The sequence below is a fragment of the Melospiza melodia genome, chromosome 3, assembly GCF_035770615.1.
Source record: "Melospiza melodia melodia isolate bMelMel2 chromosome 3, bMelMel2.pri, whole genome shotgun sequence".
Classification (NCBI taxonomy): domain Eukaryota; kingdom Metazoa; phylum Chordata; class Aves; order Passeriformes; family Passerellidae; genus Melospiza; species Melospiza melodia.
In genome coordinates this window covers 124,611,498-124,629,869 of record NC_086196.1, presented here as the reverse complement: position 1 = coordinate 124,629,869, position 18,372 = coordinate 124,611,498, and the positions used below count along the sequence as shown (strand labels likewise).

General features: G+C 35.4%; 1 protein-coding gene across 5 annotated transcripts in view; it reads left to right on the top strand.

Moving 5' to 3' along the window:
* PHF3 (PHD finger protein 3) overlaps positions 1–18,372 on the top strand; it is a 50,683-nt gene that overhangs the window by 20,456 nt on the left and 11,855 nt on the right. For 4 of the 5 annotated variants that reach the window (XM_063152994.1, XM_063152993.1, XM_063152996.1 and 1 more), the window contains 6 exons: positions 95–1,913; positions 12,443–12,767; positions 13,805–13,982; positions 15,491–15,632; positions 15,759–15,915; positions 16,955–17,071. In XM_063152994.1, coding sequence (XP_063009064.1) covers positions 95–1,913; positions 12,443–12,767; positions 13,805–13,982; positions 15,491–15,632; positions 15,759–15,915; positions 16,955–17,071 — 2,738 coding nt within the window. Of the gene's footprint in view, positions 1–94; positions 1,914–12,157; positions 12,318–12,442; positions 12,768–13,804; positions 13,983–15,490; positions 15,633–15,758; positions 15,916–16,954; positions 17,072–18,372 lie in introns of those variants that run through there. The other variant, XM_063152998.1, reaches the window with a different exon arrangement.

Sequence of the window (18,372 nt, the reverse complement as noted above, 5' to 3'; positions counted from 1 at the left end):
AAATTGGGGTAAGTCACTTTTGTTCTAGGCAAATCTTGTATTTGCAAAAAGAAGGAAGCAGAATAGCTAAGAGATTTTCTTCTTCCCTTCCTAGAACCTGTACGGAGTTTGCGGCAGAGCACGCTAGCCAAGCGCTCGAATGTTGCTCCTCCTCTTAATACCAAGAAATCATCTGTAAAAAGTGGATCTGCTCCAAAAAATGGACAGAAACAAGAGAGAAGTCCAGTTAAAGAGACAGATGTTGCAGCACGCCTGAAAGCAGAGCAGCCTAGGGAGGTTAGGCGTAGTACAAGACTATCAGGACAGTTGGAAGGAGCAGCAGCAGCAGTAACAGCATCCCAAAGTAATACAAAATGTCTGCCTGGTCCTGAAGATGTGAAAGAAATAAAGTCTGAAATGCCTGAGCAGGCAAAAGTTGAAGAAACATCCCAAGAGTTAAGTTGTGCTAATTTAACAGAACCATGTTCTCCTTCTCCTGGGGAAACAAAGGAAATAGTAGAGGTTGCAATGAACACTGACTCTGGGAGTGCTGAGTCAGTTTGTTCAGTATCTGCAGATACTGAAATGATTCCCGTTAAAAATGAAACAAGTGATGTGATTGATTCAATGGGCTTGGAAAATTCTTCAGAAGAAAAGACTGATAATAAAGCAGAGGAATCAGAGAAGAAAGCAGAAGAACATGATCAAATTGAAATCACTGGAAAAGATACTGATTCATCCAGTGCTGGCTTGAATACAGATGGAATTTGTGAGACCTTTTCAAATGCATCCAGCTCTGTCAAAGAGGGGGTTGATTGCAGTTCAGGTTCCCACAGTGTGGAAGTTCTTGATGAAAATGCATTGTCAGTAAAAGAATGTGTAACAGAAGCTGGAGGTGATGACAAAGGAATGGAGAAAACTGAAACTCCATCTGAGAAACTATTGGACAGTACAGACTGTGATAATAAAGACTTGAAAAGCAAAGAGTTTACTTCAGCTGACCCAGGAAATAGCATTTTGGAAAGCACTGTTGTTGACCAGTCAAGCCAAAATGTACAGCAGCAGATTGACAGTACTAAAGTAGAAGGCCCAGAGGCATCAAAATTGCAGGATGATGAGAAACAAATTGGTATTTCAACAAAATGTGAAAAGAACATTAGGCCCCGGCATAGTAAATCCATAGTACAGAATAAACAAAATCTGAGTGCAGGTACTCGGCAGAAATCAGGTTCAGTGCAACAAGAAACGACTCGGTCAAGAACGAGAGCTGGTGTTGCTGTTTCAGGCCTTCACAGTCCCTCTTCAGCAAGTCTGAAGCGAAATGCGGATGAGCAAGAGAGTCTTCAGCATCCAAGTAACCCAGTTAAAATTAGAAAGAAACAAGCTGATCTGGGTTTGAAAGCAAAGAGTAGCATTTCAGGGGTGACTGTAAAAACACAGACCAACACAAAGCTAAAGAAAATACCCCGAGTCCAGACTTCTGGGCAAGCCCAGAAGTTATCAGTTCAAAAAGCAAGTGAGAAATCTCCTACTCCTCAAAGCTGTTCTAAAGATACCCATCACTCTGTGCATTCAGTGTCAGGTCATGTTTCACATCCTGGTCAGAAGCAAGCCAGCAAACACCAACTTGCAACTGGGCTAAAAGCAAATAACTCTACAAAGGAAGAAGCAGAGACTAAAGATCCCTCTGTTGTAGACCATCTGAAGGAGGATGAAAAGGAAAAAAACAAGTCAAAAAGAAATGATAGGAATCTCCAGCCTCGCCAGAGAAGAAGTAGCAAAAGTCTTTCACTTGATGAACCTCCGTTGTTCATTCCAGATAACATTTCCACTGTTAAAAAGGAAGGCTTGGAACATACCTCTGCTAGTGAAAGCAAACATATTTGGGTGCCCAGCAAACAGTGTGGCTTTTGCAAAAAGCCACATGGCAACAGGTGTGTGTGGCAGTGTGTTTTAGGAATTTATTACTGGTCTTGGAAGGTAATTTTTTTCCTTCCACCAAATGTTTTACGCTGCTCATGCCAAAACAAAGTCCTAGTCCAGCAATACAAGTCTGTATGTCATACAGTCAGTTAATTTCCTTTGCAATCATAGACTTTTTTTTGATCGTTTAAACTGAGCATTAGAAAGTAGTTTGGCCCAAAAGTTTGAATACAAATGTTTTATTATATGAGTACATATTTTGATGACTGTATAATTCTTCTATGCTGTTTAATTAGGCACTTTAACCTTGACTTTTTTCACAGAAAAAAAATTAGATATCTGTGTTCCAGGTTGTCATTTCCTTCTTTCCAGAAACCTCTGAAGTGGAAGGATCACCATAAACCAAAAAACTCAAATAATTGTTTGCATGTGACTTTTATCTGGTATAGGTCCAATCCTAATAGTAGAGATGCAGAGATTTTTTTTTTTTTTTCACTTTTTGCAATCAGTGCCCTGAGGTTTCATGTAACTGTAATTAAGTAATTGCTAGGGAGGAGAGAAAGAAGAATATGAAAAAACCCCACAAAACTTCCACATGGGCATATCTGAAATTGCCTTTAAGCTTAATAATGAGGTTGCATCTGAAGTTGATAATATCCCTCTGTGGCAGAACTTGTTCTACACAGTAAGTGAGCTGAAAAAGACCATTAAGTTTCATTAATGATCTATTAGTCCAAGAATGAGAATTCCTTTATTACACATCCTGTGTTTTAAAACTGAAGTATTTTTTGTTGCTGTTCTACCTGCTAGCCTAGTTTTTGGTTTTTCAATGTCAAATTGAAGATATTTGTGACTAGCTTATGAGAGAAAAGTTTTAATAGTAATTTTTAGTCATTGTGCTTTAGAACTCCATACATCAGAGTAAAATATGGAACAACTACCTTTTGCACCTGAGAGGTTTTTTTGCCATTTGTTTGTATCTAAGAGGCCCTTCTGAGCTTTATTGACTCATTGTATCCTATTTGAAAAACAAATGCAGGAAAATTCATTTACTGCACAGCTACAGTAACTGCATCATTGTGGCCTTCTAAAAGAATTAATAAGAGGTTTGCTCTGCCTGGTTGCTGAGGATTACCTGGTTGAAGGGGTGCTCAAATTTAGTTCCATGTGGTTTTATTTTTTTTAATTCCTTTTAAGACTCATATCATCTGTGTCTTTGTAAGAGTGTTTAAGCAGGTTGCATTTCCTTAGTTTTTGTCATCTTAGGCATTACCATGACAGTAAAACTGTATGAGTAGCCTGTATTTCAGTGAATTGTTTACATCCCAAAAGGTTGCTTTCTGGATTAAAAAAATGGTTCTGTAGGTATTTTTTAAGCAAAATATGGTATTTGGAATTTAAAATACTTGATAGCTATTAAGAATGCAGGTTTGACTTTTGCTATATTCTTTCTATTTTTGCTTAAAAAACACTGTGGTTTGGTTTTTTTTCAACGTCTTGTTAGAGTTCAGAAAGTCTTAATTTTTCTTGCTAAATGGATCCAACCAGTGTGAGATGTGGCAGTGACTCAGTTAAATCTACTTATTTTAGTTTATAAAGTCAAAGTAGCATTACAGAAGATACAGGAATACACATCAATATAGGATTGAATTCAACAAACCCAATTTTGCATTGCCAGTTCTTAGTGCTGCCAGAATAATAATATAGTGTATGAATCACCAGCTGAGGTTGAATTGAGACAGCCCATGAGTTGCCACAGATGCTAATTATGGGTATCATCAGTTTTGTAATGTCAGTCTTCAGCGTTTTAGGGTTTTTTGTTGGAGTTGTGTTACTTTCTATGTCTGCATAGCAAAACTGTGGACACAACCAGCACTTTTGGCAGAAGATAATCAGATTTGCTAAACATAGAAAGATTTTTAGCACATAAACACAAAATTTTTGTATACAAAACAACAAGAGAGAGAGACACAGTGGTGGAATAAGGAAACTTGCACTATTGAGCTTCATGCCTAATAACAGAAAATTTAAGACTGTCAGTGCATGACTTTTGCTTATTACTAGTCTAAGTAATAAAATTTTAATTTTTTCAGATTACTTTGTAGTTTTGTCCTACAAATAACTTAAACTTGCAGATTCATTTGCTATTATTAAGATATCAGAGAAAGCAAAATTTTTATCTCCTGTGCCTTGGCATTTTGTCCTAATTTAATTATTAGAGCAAGAAAAAGAAAATACTTCTAGTACAGTGCAAAAGAGAAGTGTATGATGATAAACTTGAATTCTGTCTCTTGGAAACCCATCAAAACTATCAACATTTACTGTAATGAAAAGGGGATTTTAGTTTGTTGTTTGGACTACTTTTCAAGGAATTTTTGTTTCCCTTTTGAAACCACCTAGCTGGTCACTCTTACCCTTTTTTCTCATTGTATAAGAGAAGATGAGAAAGTGTAAGACACAAATGCTGTATGTTCAATAAATCTCAAAGGCAGAGCTAAGATGTGAAAACAACATTTTTGTTTATAGCTCTGTGGTAATTTCAATTTTGGGACTTTGATTCAATGCTGTGGTTGAAATTGCTTATAGGAGAAGAAGTTAAACTGAAGTTGCAGCCCCAAATTGGGAAGTAATTTGCCAAGAGCTTTGCAGGATGTCATATTAAAGTAACATTTAAAATTCAGAATGCAGAGTAGTAGTCACTAGAACCTTTGTGTATTTTCTCTAATAAATGTAAAGCCACTTGTTGTTATTGTAATACGAAGCTTGGAGAATTGATTCAGGTTGAAGGTAATGTGTGGAAATTGTGGCATCAGCTTTCTTTGTGTACAGAATTCCCAAAGGGCGATGCTTACATAGGCTTTACACAGACCCAGAGTAATTTTACTCTGCCTGTTAGAACAGGAGTAGAAGGATGGTACTTCAATGTTGTTTTATTTCAGATCAGCACATGGCAAATGAAATGAATCTATATCTTTAGGAACACATGCAGTAATTTGCTGGCCACATGCAAAGTCAAAGTATACTTACCTTGTACTGCAGATACAGAGGGTTTGGGAAAGGAGGAATTCTCTTTTATGAACATGAGGTTTGCATGATCAAAAAAGTTTACAAGTTATAACATCTTGCTTTGTAAGAGACAATGTTTGCTTGCTTTCTGTTAATAGATCATCATTGTTTGGCACCTGAGCTTTGAACAATGACTTACTTCTTGCTCTCTCTTCCGTTTGTCTTGAAGTTTATGAGCTGTACCCATCATAGCTATTTTATATATATTTTTTCATTACTCAGAGAATGGGTTGCCAGTGTTTAGCTTTAGGACTCTTTCAGCCTGTGTGCTTGATGTATTGTGGTGTATCTTTGCTACATGACTAAAAAGAATTTCTCTTTCATATGAAAACTAAGCCTTGTGTTTCTGCACAAGTCAGATGACTTTTGTAATTTTCAGCACATCTGAAAGGGTATTTTTTCAGTTTTTCATATTTTCAGGGTTTGAGTTGTTGCTCATAGTATTTTCAACATGTTTGATGTTGCCAGTGTGTGCCCATATTGCTATCAGATGTTTTCTAATCAGCTAATAACATAAATCATATGCAAAAGTTTTTCATTTGCCTATAGATTAAAAGTGTGTGTCTATGGATATGCATATCACATTGAAAAATTTGAAGTTACTACTCAAATTCTTAATGATGCGGAAAACACTAAGCTTTGTCACAAACAATAGTTACTTTTCCAGAATACAGATTAAAGGTCTTTAAAGGTAGTTGAATTTTAAAAATAATACGTAATTTCTCAGCATAGTGCAAAATGAAGATGGTAGCTCTGCAGACATTGAGAAATCTGCTAATGTAAAATTTCTCTGCTTTTCACTGTAGATGTTCAAATTCTCTGCAGCTGGAGGTCTGAACTGGTTCCTTGCTTGTACAAGTAGACAAAATCTAACAGGCATTTTTCAGATTGTCTCCCTTGTTTGTAACTTATCTTCTTTAACAAGAAATTTGATCAATTTTGGATTAATAATTCAATACAACTTGGGATACTCTGTTTCTAAGCAGATGTTCTAGAAAACATTACAGAGCAAGTTTGTAACTTTAATTTGGTGACTTTGTCTTGATTTCAACAATTCCAAGTAAGATTTTTTTAATAGCCTGTGGGAGTTTGAGGATTCTCTTCTGCTGTTGTTTTGTGGGGTTTTTTTCTGGTTTTGTTTTGTTGTTGCTTGGGCTTTGATAATCCAGTTTGAGTGGTCAGACATAATTTTTCTGTGAGGTTTGAGGCCAGTTTAAGCTTTACAGGAATAGATTTTACTTAGGGTATTCCTTCCCCCCACATTTCAATTGTGCTTTAATATGGAGGAAAAGTTAGTAATGTTGTAAAAGGTAACTAATTGGAAAGTACTGAAGTTGATTTAGCAAAGGTACAGTATTCTTGATTTCTTGCTTACACATAATTCCTAAAATGTTCCTTTAGAACTGCCGTACAAAAAAGTACTTTGGCTGATGGATGCAAACTGCAAACCATTTTTACCCATACTAAGGATTATTAGGAGATTTTTATTTTAAAAATAGTGCTAAATGTGAGTAAATTATAGTGGATCCAGGTTATCATGCAATTTGCATAGGCAATACAAAAGAGAGTGGTTGAGAAAGGAGCTTGAGGCTCCAAACTTTAAATTACAAATGCATATTTTTTTAGGGTGGTGATGCCTGGCGTGAGTGCATCATAAAAAACAAACTATTTGTTGTGAGAGCATTCTTCCCAAGGAACAGTAATTAGAATAATAATGGTGCCTGAGTTCTAGTAAACGTCCATTAGGTGGTATGAGTGTGTTAAGCAGCAGATTATGCAAGATGTCATCAGTTTACAGTAATGGATGATGCTTTTAAATTTTCTGCCTCTGTTACTGCTTTCTTCCTCTGTGAAAAGCCTTGCAGCATTAAAAGCTATTGTGCCTTTCCACCCACAGCTGTAGAAAACCTGAATGACAGTATAAACAGAACAACACTGTAATGTATAATTAACAAAGGGAAGATCTCCACTGTGATTTTTATTTACGGTTACATAATTGTATTTGTAGATTTTGTATGGATTATGTTACTATGCTGCAGTATTGGCAAGATTATTATTAACACCAGTGGCATTAAGGAATCAAGCAAATGAATACCATAAGTTGTCTAAAATATTTTTATGAAAGATGAGCATAAATACAGGGTGCTTATGCATGTACTTTATAAAGCATATTATGCTTATCCTGCAACATGCAATGTGTGTAGAATCCACTGGTAATGGAGCTTCCCTTAATGATTACATATAATATGTACATATGTTTCTTCATATATGCATATTTTTTAGTGCAGGTTTGTAATTAATATTAGGAAATGTAGTCTTTTAATTTCAGGGTTTTGAGGAAATTTAGTGGTTTTGGCTTTGCTGTTTGGCATGTTTCATGAATTCATCTTTAATTCAAAAAGCATAGGGTTGTTTATCTTCCTGCTGCTTCCTACTTGGAGGGGGTTCCTGTAATATAAATAGCAAAGAAAACTATGCCTTTAAGAAAGAGAAGAAACATCTGGCATAAAAGATGGGTAATTGAAATTTAGTACTTAGGCAATAAGTTTGCAGTGTCTTTTTCGTATGCTGCAAATTCCATGTAAGGAGATCTGCTGCTAATGATTGAGATAGGTTTATGGGTTTTTTCTAGAAGATCAGAACTTGAAACATCATGTCACTTGTGTTAGACTTTGTCAAAAAGGAAGCAAGTGGAACTGCTCATGTCTCTGTGCGCTTAAAAGGTAGTGCAGATTTTTTTTTTTTTGACAGACCATATTTCATTTGTGCTTTGTATCAAACCATGCTACTTCACTGATGTGGAACATACATTCTGCTGAAGCTGCCATGCCATGAATATCATGTCACTGCTTTAACATTGGCTGGACTGCAGCAGAGAAACAGTGGAAATGTTAATGCAAGTTTACAACAGATCTGTAGAAGATTGGTGAACAGTGCCATTAAGGGACAAAGTGCAGATGAGGGACTTGCTTTAAATACTGAAGTCCTTAAAAAGTGAACAGTGGGTTTACTCCTCTTAGGTGAGTTTGGGGTTAGGGTGTTCTTTTGAATAGTTTGGTTTGGGGTTCTTTTGTTAAGATTTGAGTCGTGTTGTGGTATTTTTCCCAATTGCTATGTGCCACAAGCATGAAGGATTAAAGAGAAGCAATTGTTTTGAAACTAAATGATTTTCTGTGGCAATGCATTATTAGTTAATCTTAAAATGCTGATTTTGTAATTCTGTCCCACACTGATGAATAACCCTTGACAGCTCCTGATTTTTATTTTGCTTTAAGTATAGCTTTACAATGAAAAACTGCTTTATGGGTAAGGTGGTTTCTGCCCATTTTACAGTAATGATTTTCTCTGGAAACTTGCTGCTGTTACATAACTTGAATATAAAGGTAATTTTAAAATATGGTCCATATATTTAGAAAATAAATTGTCCTGACTTTTTCATCTAAGAAATGAATTTAATTTATTGCAAATAACACACCAGTGGAAGTATTCGGATCATAAGAGAGGTTGTGGCAGGTTTGCATTAATTATTCTGTCTCTTTTTATTTTTCATCTGTTACTTTCTGATGTTAAGGTGTCTCTTTTCATGCTGACATGTGGACTACCAAGAGGATTCTTTAAAGGGATGAAACTGTAGCATACTCTATGCAGAAGTCCCAGTGAGCTATAGTACTGTGTGCTGTCACTCGTCAGCTTTTAAAAATTTTTTTCTTCCAAATTTTTTTTTTTTATTAAAGTCCAATGAAAGCAAGTCTTTCATTGAATGTGGCATGATTTAATATCTTAAAATATACTTTTCTTTCTCTTTCAGCTTTACATCTTCCAATCCAGCCTTACAACATGGGTAAAGTCCTGCACTTCAGATTTGAAGCAATCTACAGTCAGAAACGTTGATGTTTTACTAGTCCAGGATACCAGAACTGCTTCAGTCAAAAATAACAACTGTGCAAAAGGACATCCTTGAGCCTTCAAACCAGGCTTCAGTTTTTCTTGACTCCCCTTTTTAGATTGAATATTGCCCATTACCTAATTATAATTGCTACAAATCATAGTTTTGTGTGCAGGTGAGGGAAACAGGCAGAGATGTTAAAGTGGTCTTATGGTAAAAAGGATTGCCTACATTACTGGTATCAAAATCAGTATGTTCTCTCCCAGCCTCAAAAGTGGCAGTTTTGCATTTGACTAGTGTGGGAAAAAAAGCCCCAATTAGTAGAAATAGTGAATTTTTTTAGGCAGGCAGCACTAGTGTTTTTATTACCATTTTGTATAACTAGGTTTAAGCAAAACAATTGTAAACAATACATTGTGTTGTATAGAAAAGACATCATGGATATATCCTGATTCTTTTTGTAGTCTTGGTTTCTGAATCCTGAATTTTAGTTTTGTTGTGTGTGTTAAAATACAGTGTAACTGAAACCTTGTCGTGAGGACTGGAATGAAGCCAAATGAATCTTCCATCTTCAGTAGTTTGCTTGAATGACCTCTCTCTTGGTGTGTAGTCTTAGTGAAGAATGATCTTTTCTGAGTGAAATTCATTGTAGGGTTCTTTGACTTTTAAGATTTTTATTATTTATTTGATAGACCTGAAAATAAAGATTTAATACTGGATACCTATTCTAGTGCCTTACTTGCACACCATCTCTATTACCTCCCTTAATATGTGTGAGCTAAGCTGAAAAATTCCATATGCTGTCAGTTTAAAGTTGAAGGTGGTGCAGCATCTTGTGCATTTTAGTTTAATCTCTTCAGCAAATACCCATTTTCTAAACACAAATCAAAAGTTTGTTTTGGTTACTAAATGCTGCAGTCCGTCTTCCTCGTATAACAAATTAGTCTCTGATGCATGAATTTACAAACTGAGGAAAAATTACATATATTTTAATAAAAATTCAATTAATAGCAGTTGTGGTTTCATGATGGTGTATTCTTGGTTTCCTTTTATTTTTCAACCACAGGCATTAATTCCTTAGGACACCAAAACACCCTTTAAGCATGATGCTTTGGCTGTGTGGTTTGAATTTATTTCAGCTTTTGCAGAAAATCTCACATGGGGAATTTTTGTAACCAGTTTCATTGTTCCCAGAGCTTTACTAGTATTCTATTGCAGAGGTACAAGATGTGTTCTGTGTAAAGCACCCACTGTGGACCTTTGCAGTTATGAAATAGGGACTCACCTTATATTTCCTGCCCATGCATGTTTAGCTCCAAGCTCTCAGAAAGGAGCAGTGAGGTTTGTGTAGCAGTCCTGTTGCTTCTTTCTTGTTTTTCTGTTGTGTTTATAAATGCTGTAGTATTACTCTGCTGAGGCCATCAGAACTAATTGTGCCCTAACATTACCTTTCTTGTTTTGCAATTTGCTGGAACATGAATCTGGAAAGATTGAGATACTGACAAAACATGAAGGAACCTCTGCCTTTCTAATTAAAATTAGGAAGTAGATTGGCAGATGCTGTTTGCTAGTGACAAGTAATACTATTAATGTACTTGCAGCTCAGAAAAAGAAAATTGAAAAGGAGAAAGTATTTTTCTTCCCAAACTGTTTTAAAAACCAGTTTCTTCAAATCTAGCAAACATCATCATAGGCTTTTCTCAATCTGATGTACCTCTAAAACTTCTCAGACACATTTTGTATCAAAATAATATTTTCTTCAGCAGAATGTAATCCTGACATATTTTGAGTAGGGAGGGACAGAACATCCAGTTATTTCTTCTTTTGTTTCAAATGTCTGCTGCTAATAAGAGCTTTCATCTCTGAGGTAACAGTAATTTTTGAATATAATACCTGCATCAAGCCACCTGGAACATTGATTTACAGTTCTGGACAATGAGAGTTGCTGTAAGCACATCCTGTAATGTTTATATGGTTCCACCAAGTAGGTAAGTCAGCAGATAGCAGATAGCCTGAGTGGGGGCATACCTAAGTTAGGTATCATTTTGCTTGGAATCACCTTATGGAAGAGATTATAAGGTATTAGGTTAAAGAAATAGGGTTTGTAGGTCAGCATATTTAGCTCTTGAATATATAGCTGAAATGATCAGATTTTCATGAATTACTTTCTAAGTCAGGTCTGTCTTCTGTGAAATTCAAAACCTAGGAATTCAGTAAATAATTTTTTAGTGTTACCAAAGAACTTCTGCGTTCTTTAATACACTTACAGCCTTTCTGGATTTTCTTCATCTGGACTATATGTTAAAGTACGTATCTTGAATATAGTTTATGTAAGTATAAAACAAAATGAAAATAAGAAATAAAAATTGAACAACAAAACCCAAACAAACAAAAACACACACGGAAACCCAACAAGCAATCCCTGCCCGCCCCACCCCTGACCCTTCAAAAATATGAAAGGGGAAAGAGAATGGAAATAGATATCACAAGAGATCTTCCTGCATCATTTGAAAGCTGTTCCTTGGTGCCATGTTCATTATTTGTAAAAAATAATTCCTACCACATTAATCTACTGAAGTAATTGGTTTTTAGCCTGTGAAACTTTGAAATTCCACATCATTCCCAAATACTTGAACTGGAAATTGTACCTATCGTGCAATTAGGTGTTCATTATACCTGATGAAGTTTTCAAAATGCTCCTACAAAATCGAAATCATGTTTTTATTTTAGACCAGGTGATCTTTGCAGTGAAAGTACAATCTGTGTTAAAGTTGGTTCTGCTTTTAAATAATGCAGTTAAGTGAGTTGAAGGGTGTCCATTAAAGGATGGTCATTTTGGTATTTGAAGCATTCTTTAAATAACTTAGCTCTGAATAAAATGTAAGAGTAGCACAAAACTGTGTACCACATTTAAACAAAAACAGTCACTGCAAGCTAGACTGGTGGTTTTGGAAGCCAAACTCCTGGCCCATATTCACCAGTAAAGAGAATGAAAAGCAGCTTTCTAGAAATAATTTAGTAGTAATGGTCTAAGGAACGATATGTAAGATACCAGTTAATTTAGAATAGGTTGATATACCCATTGTGTTTGTCAGAACATTTATAGACCTCATACTGCTGTGGAAGATTGCAGCTGCTGATGTGTTTGTGATGAATGATGTCAATCATATTTGTAGGAAAGCAAGGATAATATCTTGCAAGAAAATTTTCAAGTATTTTCAAACAAATTTACTGAAAGTTGCTGGATTTTTTGTTTTGATTTTTAACATTCTTAAGAACATTAATAGTAATTTGAAAAGAAGCTTGTTAGGATTTGGAAGCAAGTTCACAAGCACAGTGAGATTTGATAGTCTCTTGGGCTGTTGTAAAAAGCAAAAAGGAAAAAAAAAAACCTTTTGGGAAGACCATACCATGTCGTAAGGCTGGAGATGGATGTAAAGCACGAAAGAAAATCATTCACTAGGTAAGAACAAACAATTGAGATGCACAGATCAAAGCTAATATGATATATCCTGCTGAAGGTGCTCTATCTTCTGTCATAGTCTTCTTTCACTGTTTTCACTGACTTTTATCTTACTTTGTTTTCAGGTTTATGGTAGGTTGTGGTAGATGTGATGATTGGTTTCATGGTGATTGTGTTGGACTGAGCCTTTCTCAAGCACAGCAGATGGGTGAAGAAGATAAAGAGTATGTGTGTGTGAAATGCTGTGCTGAAGAAGACAAAAAAATGGAGTGCTTTGATCAAAATGTACTAGATACTCAAGTGAAACTTGAGCATAAAGAAGAAAAAGCAATTGAGTGTGAAAAACTGGGGGTGTCAAAGCAAACACCTACTTGTAATCTAAATACAGCGGCTGAAAAAATGAAGCAGACGGAGGACACTGGGAAGCACAAAGTCAAAATCTTCAGACGGGTGAGTCTTATTTAATGTTATAAGTTCTCTCAATTTCTGAGGTTAGAAGGTTTCTGCCTGTGCCATTGCCAATTAATAGACCGTGTTTCAGGCATCTTTGTGAATCTAATTTAAATTATTTGCAAAGTTACTTCATCTTCTGAGTGGCTTGACTCTTTCAAGAGGGTATTGCTGAACTCTTTTTTATTTTGAGCAGGGATAAGTTCGTGTAATATGCACATAGAATATCCTGAGTTGGAAGTGACACATGAAGATCATTGAAGTCCTACTCCTGTATGTGTATATAAACCTATATATACAGGTGTACAGAGAAATGGTGAAGAACCTAGTGCATTTTTCTTCCAGATTGCTAAATGCGTTATAGGACATCTGTCAATTTGCTATGTGTTATGAGCTGCAGATAAACAACAGGAAACAATAGAGCAACAGTATTTTAGTTTTTGGTTGGTTTTATTTCAGATTGTATGTAGAAATGAATGCCTAGTGCTTTGATTGGAGTTTTTCTACTTTTTGTCTAATTGTACTAACCAAAGGATAATTTACAAAGATTATTGAGACAATTCTTCAGTTTGTTAGTATATAATGTCATATTCACAATAACATAATCGTCAGTAAGCTTGTCTTATTTCTGAGAAGTAGTATTGAAATTCTGGAATGTAAACTGTTCTTTTTAATTTTAATTTACATATGCTTTCTAAACATCCCTGACCTTTGTGGCTAAAACTGGTTAAGGGATGTTCATCGGTATCCCTGACTTTTCAAAATAACTGCAGACTTAGTGGTTGTCAACACAGAGTTTAAATGCAAATTGTCTGTTCCATATCTTGAGCCAATATTTAAAAGAGATTGTTAAGCAATGCTTGGCAGTAATTTGGGATATTGTTCGGTAATTCTTTAGAAAATTATATGGTGATACATGAATCCAGGGCATACATTGTACAGTGTAAAAAGGAAAAATGGGGAAAATACGTGGTAATTATGTAAACGTTGATTGTAGCATTCAGTAGCATGCTAACATGTGTAAATGTTTCTTTCAGGAATCTGGGGATGGGAAGAATTTACCAGAGTCCAGAGACTCTGATACTAAAAAAGGGCAGCACGTTCCTGCTCGGAAGGGATCACAAACTACTGCAATTCCTCGGCGGTCCCCTGAAGATAAAAATGAAAAAATAAGTAAAGAATCCCTTAGTACAATGGAAAGGTCCACAAAATCAGGTACCAAGGCTTGGGAATGTCCTCCATGCTACAGTTCACACCTGTGTACAGTGAAGGATGATACCTTTCTTCATAGCATCAGTTTTTCAAATCATGTTCCATAGTGGAAGAGCTGTTTGTGTCTGTAACATTTATGATCTTTATTTCTCAATTCTTTTTCAGTTTTATTTAGTAGGTAGATGTGTCCTAGATAAATGTGTGTTTCTGTTTCAATAGTAGAGGATGCTCACATGACCAAAACTGTGAGAAAAAGTACAGAGACATCTCTATTAAAATTTATTTTATATTGTATGAGACTTTAAAATACTCTTTCATAAAATAGTATGAAATGCTTTGTATACATAGAGCTGGTTTAATTGTTGTATAAATTATATTTTGACTTACTGAGGTCTTTTGATAATAATTAACAAATTGACAATCTTGTCAACTCATTTCAGGGGGAACTTTATATTACTTGCTGAGTCATCAGATTTTCATTTAAACTTCATTTGAAACGTTGAAGGGACGTATTTACCCTCCCAGCAACCTTTGTCCTCTCCCCAGCTCCCTTCTAGGAAGCATTTTTCTTCTAAGGTCATTATAATGTGAAGTTGTTGTAATTTGGGACAGAAATCTCAGCAGCAAAGCTAGTGAGATTTTGTGTGAGAACTGTGTCTTTTACTCTGAAACTCAAGCTTTGAATTTTTGTCTAAAAATACATAACTTAGCTCCTCTGGTCTTTTGCCAGTGCTGATGTATTCTAGAAATTTTTATCAGTCTTCAGTTTGTTCCTTTTTTTTCTGAGTATAAAATGAAAAAAATAATATTACTTAGTTCCCATTTCTTCCCTAAATTGAAGGGTGCTGCTCAAAATTAGAGACACGTTCACATGCTGACACAAATGAGCTTTCAGTTGACTCTCTGAAAATTAGTAGTTTTTCTTTAATGATTTTAGTTTGATTAGACTTACCCATTATTTGAATTATTTATGACACAAACCTTACAATGACCTTGAATGTTACCTGAATCAGAAGATGAGATTATTATAGTTGAAATAATTTTGATGGCTAACAGATGCAGAAATGCTAAGTTTAATGTAAAATGGTGTTTTAAAGTAAAGCTTATTATGCTTATATGCGCTTCATAGTATATTATTTCTTAGTTTGTTCATTGAAAAATGAATCTATGCTGTTACAAAAATTTAGAGTCCAAAATCATACTTAAGATCAAGCTAATGAGCACTGGTCATCTTAATTTGGCGTAGATGAAAATACTGCAAATCAAAGGGCAAACTCCCTATTTCTGCTAAGGAAGTTTTTGTTGTGGATTAATCTAAGTAACATAAAATCCAAACCAAAGAAGAAAAAAACCCCAACCAAACACAAGCCATCCATCCTAGGGGTCCAGTCCTTCTTCTTGAGGATCAATTCTTAGCAATTTAAAATTTCATGAAAATTATTCCATCAGCAGCAAAAATTTCTAAATAAACCTACTTGAGTATTTTACAGTTTTCAACTGTTTTTTGGTAGGTGTGCATGAGAAACAAGAAATTAAGAAAAAGAAAAATGAGAAAGGATCCAGTAGTGCAACACACCTGCCAGCTTCCAAGCCTTCTGCTGATCAGATAAGACAAAGTGTTAAGCAGTCTCTTAAGGAAATTCTTATGAAAAGGTAAAGATATATTAAGAAATGAAATTATTTATTTGTATTTATAAGTATTTCCCTTTGGAAGGCAAAGGAAAAACTGTTAAATATTTGGATGCATTTTGTAATTTTTGCCATTGTGTCCTCTTATAGATTGACAGACTCCAGCTTAAAGATTCCTGAGGAGAGAGCAGCAAAAGTTGCCACAAGGATCGAAAGAGAGCTATATTCTTTTTTTCGAGACACGGATGCGAAGTATAAGAACAAATACAGAAGTTTAATGTTCAATCTGAAAGATCCTAAAAATAATGTATGTGTGATTTGTCTGTTGTCCTTTGCAGAAGTCCTTCATTTGCTGTAGATTTAAGGAACAATCTTCAATCTAGAAACATTATCAATCCTCCTGCAGTTTAACTGATTTGGGGTTTTTTTTGGGTTTCCTTGGTTTTTTGATGTTGTTTGTTCCTGGGCACTGAGTGTCCTCTGTGTTCTTCCCCATCATCAATTCTCCAACTCCTTGCTCCCAGTGTACAGTTTTTTGTTTGGTTTCAAACTGTAGTAGATACAGTTGGCCAAGTTTGTGTTTCTCTTTACCACTGATATGTTACTTAGATGTTATTCCTGTTCCCCCCATAATTCTTTGCTGTTTACTACACCTACTCTTTTTCTGTTCAAGATCTCCTTACTGTACTTTTTCACACGCAGATTTCTCAAGCTTGGTCTTCACTCTCTATTCTGCTTTCTGTGAGCCCATTACTTAACATCATTCCTCCTCAGCTTCTGTTTTTTGTCCTTTATCAGTTATTCTGATCAAGTCACTTTGTTTATAGTTTTTTGCCATTACAGTGAGCCAGTTGTAAGAACTTCTATCTTAGCTTTCATCTAACAATTAACTTCTGTTTTCTCTTTGCTCATACTGCTAAAGTAGTTGGTTGTCTTTTTTTTATCCTCGGACTTCATTTAGGCAAGAAGCATAGATATCCTCTTTGATAGCATCTTCTCTTTGTTGCGTAATGCAGAGGATTTGCACCTTTAAAAACAACAACAGTGAAATGTCTGAGTTACTGCTGAGTGGGCATAAAGTCTTTCTCTTTTGAAACAGCAGTTAATTAAATGTTTAATCATTAAGGGTACGTGTAGATACATTATTATGTAGAATAAATGGAGCTCTGGAATTAAGCTTTTCATGTTATAAAATCTGGTACTGCTTCCTGGAGTGGAGATAATTAGAAGCCCACACACTCCATTTAGCTGTACAGAGCATGTTGTATGTTGCTTCTCTGATTTATTTCCTGCTGTGAGCTATTTTTTGTCTTGATAGCAACAGGTGCTTTTTTTCTTTCTTCTAGATACTATTTAAGAAAGTACTGAAAGGAGAGGTTACTCCAGATCATCTAATAAAAATGAGCCCAGAAGAACTGGCTTCCAAAGAGCTGGCTGCTTGGAGACAGAGAGAAAACAGACATGTGAGATTTGTCAACTTACATTGTTTATTTGACAGCATGTGTAACTTCTGGTTGCAGGTTAAGTGTATGCAGAAAGAGCAGAATGGATGTTGCAACCAAGCAGGAGGATCTCTGTAATTCATTTAGTACTCAAAACCCGAAGATGTTGTCAGGACAGAAGTGAAAGGAGTGTAGTCAGTTTCTGAGGGGAGGCAACCATGCACTTTCCTTTGCCTTGCAACTTTGTTGCTGCTGGCTCGTCTTTCTATCTCCAGGAAGACTTCTTTGTCCTTATTTTCCGCAAGATTTTAAAGCTGTTGCTGTAGTTTATAAACACCAGTTTCCTAATCAGGGAGAAACAGATATTGGACAAACCAAACCAGAGCAAACTGGTATTGTTTCTAACTTACTGCTGAAGTGTTACAAATCAGTCCCCAAGAAGTAAATCCAGAGCTGAAAACCTGATCTGCCAGTTGGAAAAGCAGCCTAAAGGGACAACAAACAAACAAACAAAAAAACCAAACCAAACCAAAACAAAAAAGAACCAAAAAAAAAAAAAATACAGGCAGCAAAAGAAACCCAAGTGTAGGAAGTTTACTAGGTTAGTTTAGGCATGACTTCTCAAAGCAGAGCGTCACTCTGTGTACTGTGCTGAGAGTTTAGAAGGAGAGACAGGAATAAGAGGATCTGTATTTTTATAGAAAATTCCTTTTTATTAGACATTGCTCCATTTATTGGGCATTTAGTCTGACATTAACTGCATCTGTTTAGAAATGGCCATTAAAAATTTTCTAGTTTACAAAATCTGGATTTATGTTGACAGGATTTTTTGGTATTTATATTCCACATCTAAAAGCACAATGTTGGGTAGTGTAAATTCATCTGTGTGCTCAGAATGAATACTTGGTAATAACTAATTTAGTGGAGTAGGATGCTGTTTTAGAGACTGCAGTATGCTTTGCAATAGTAGTTATTCCTGTGTTTTTTTCCTTGTGATTGCACATTGTGGCTAGACTTGTTTATGAATCATGATAACTTTTTGCTACTATCTGTGGAAAAACACTTGTTGATTATCTTATTTCAAGGGCCTAGAAAGAATGAAAAGTTTGTGTATTCTGTATCTATCCAAACCCCATCTTTTGTAGTGGAACCTTTTTTACATTTATTTTTACAAACGTCAGTGAAATTCTGAAAACAGACCATGCAAAATAAAATTCCACTGCTATGAGAAATATCTTCCCAAAAAAGTGTATGCTGCTCCAAAAATTGCTGAAGGGTCCTAATTATTCCAGAGAAATGCTTCAAAATTTCTAGAAACACGT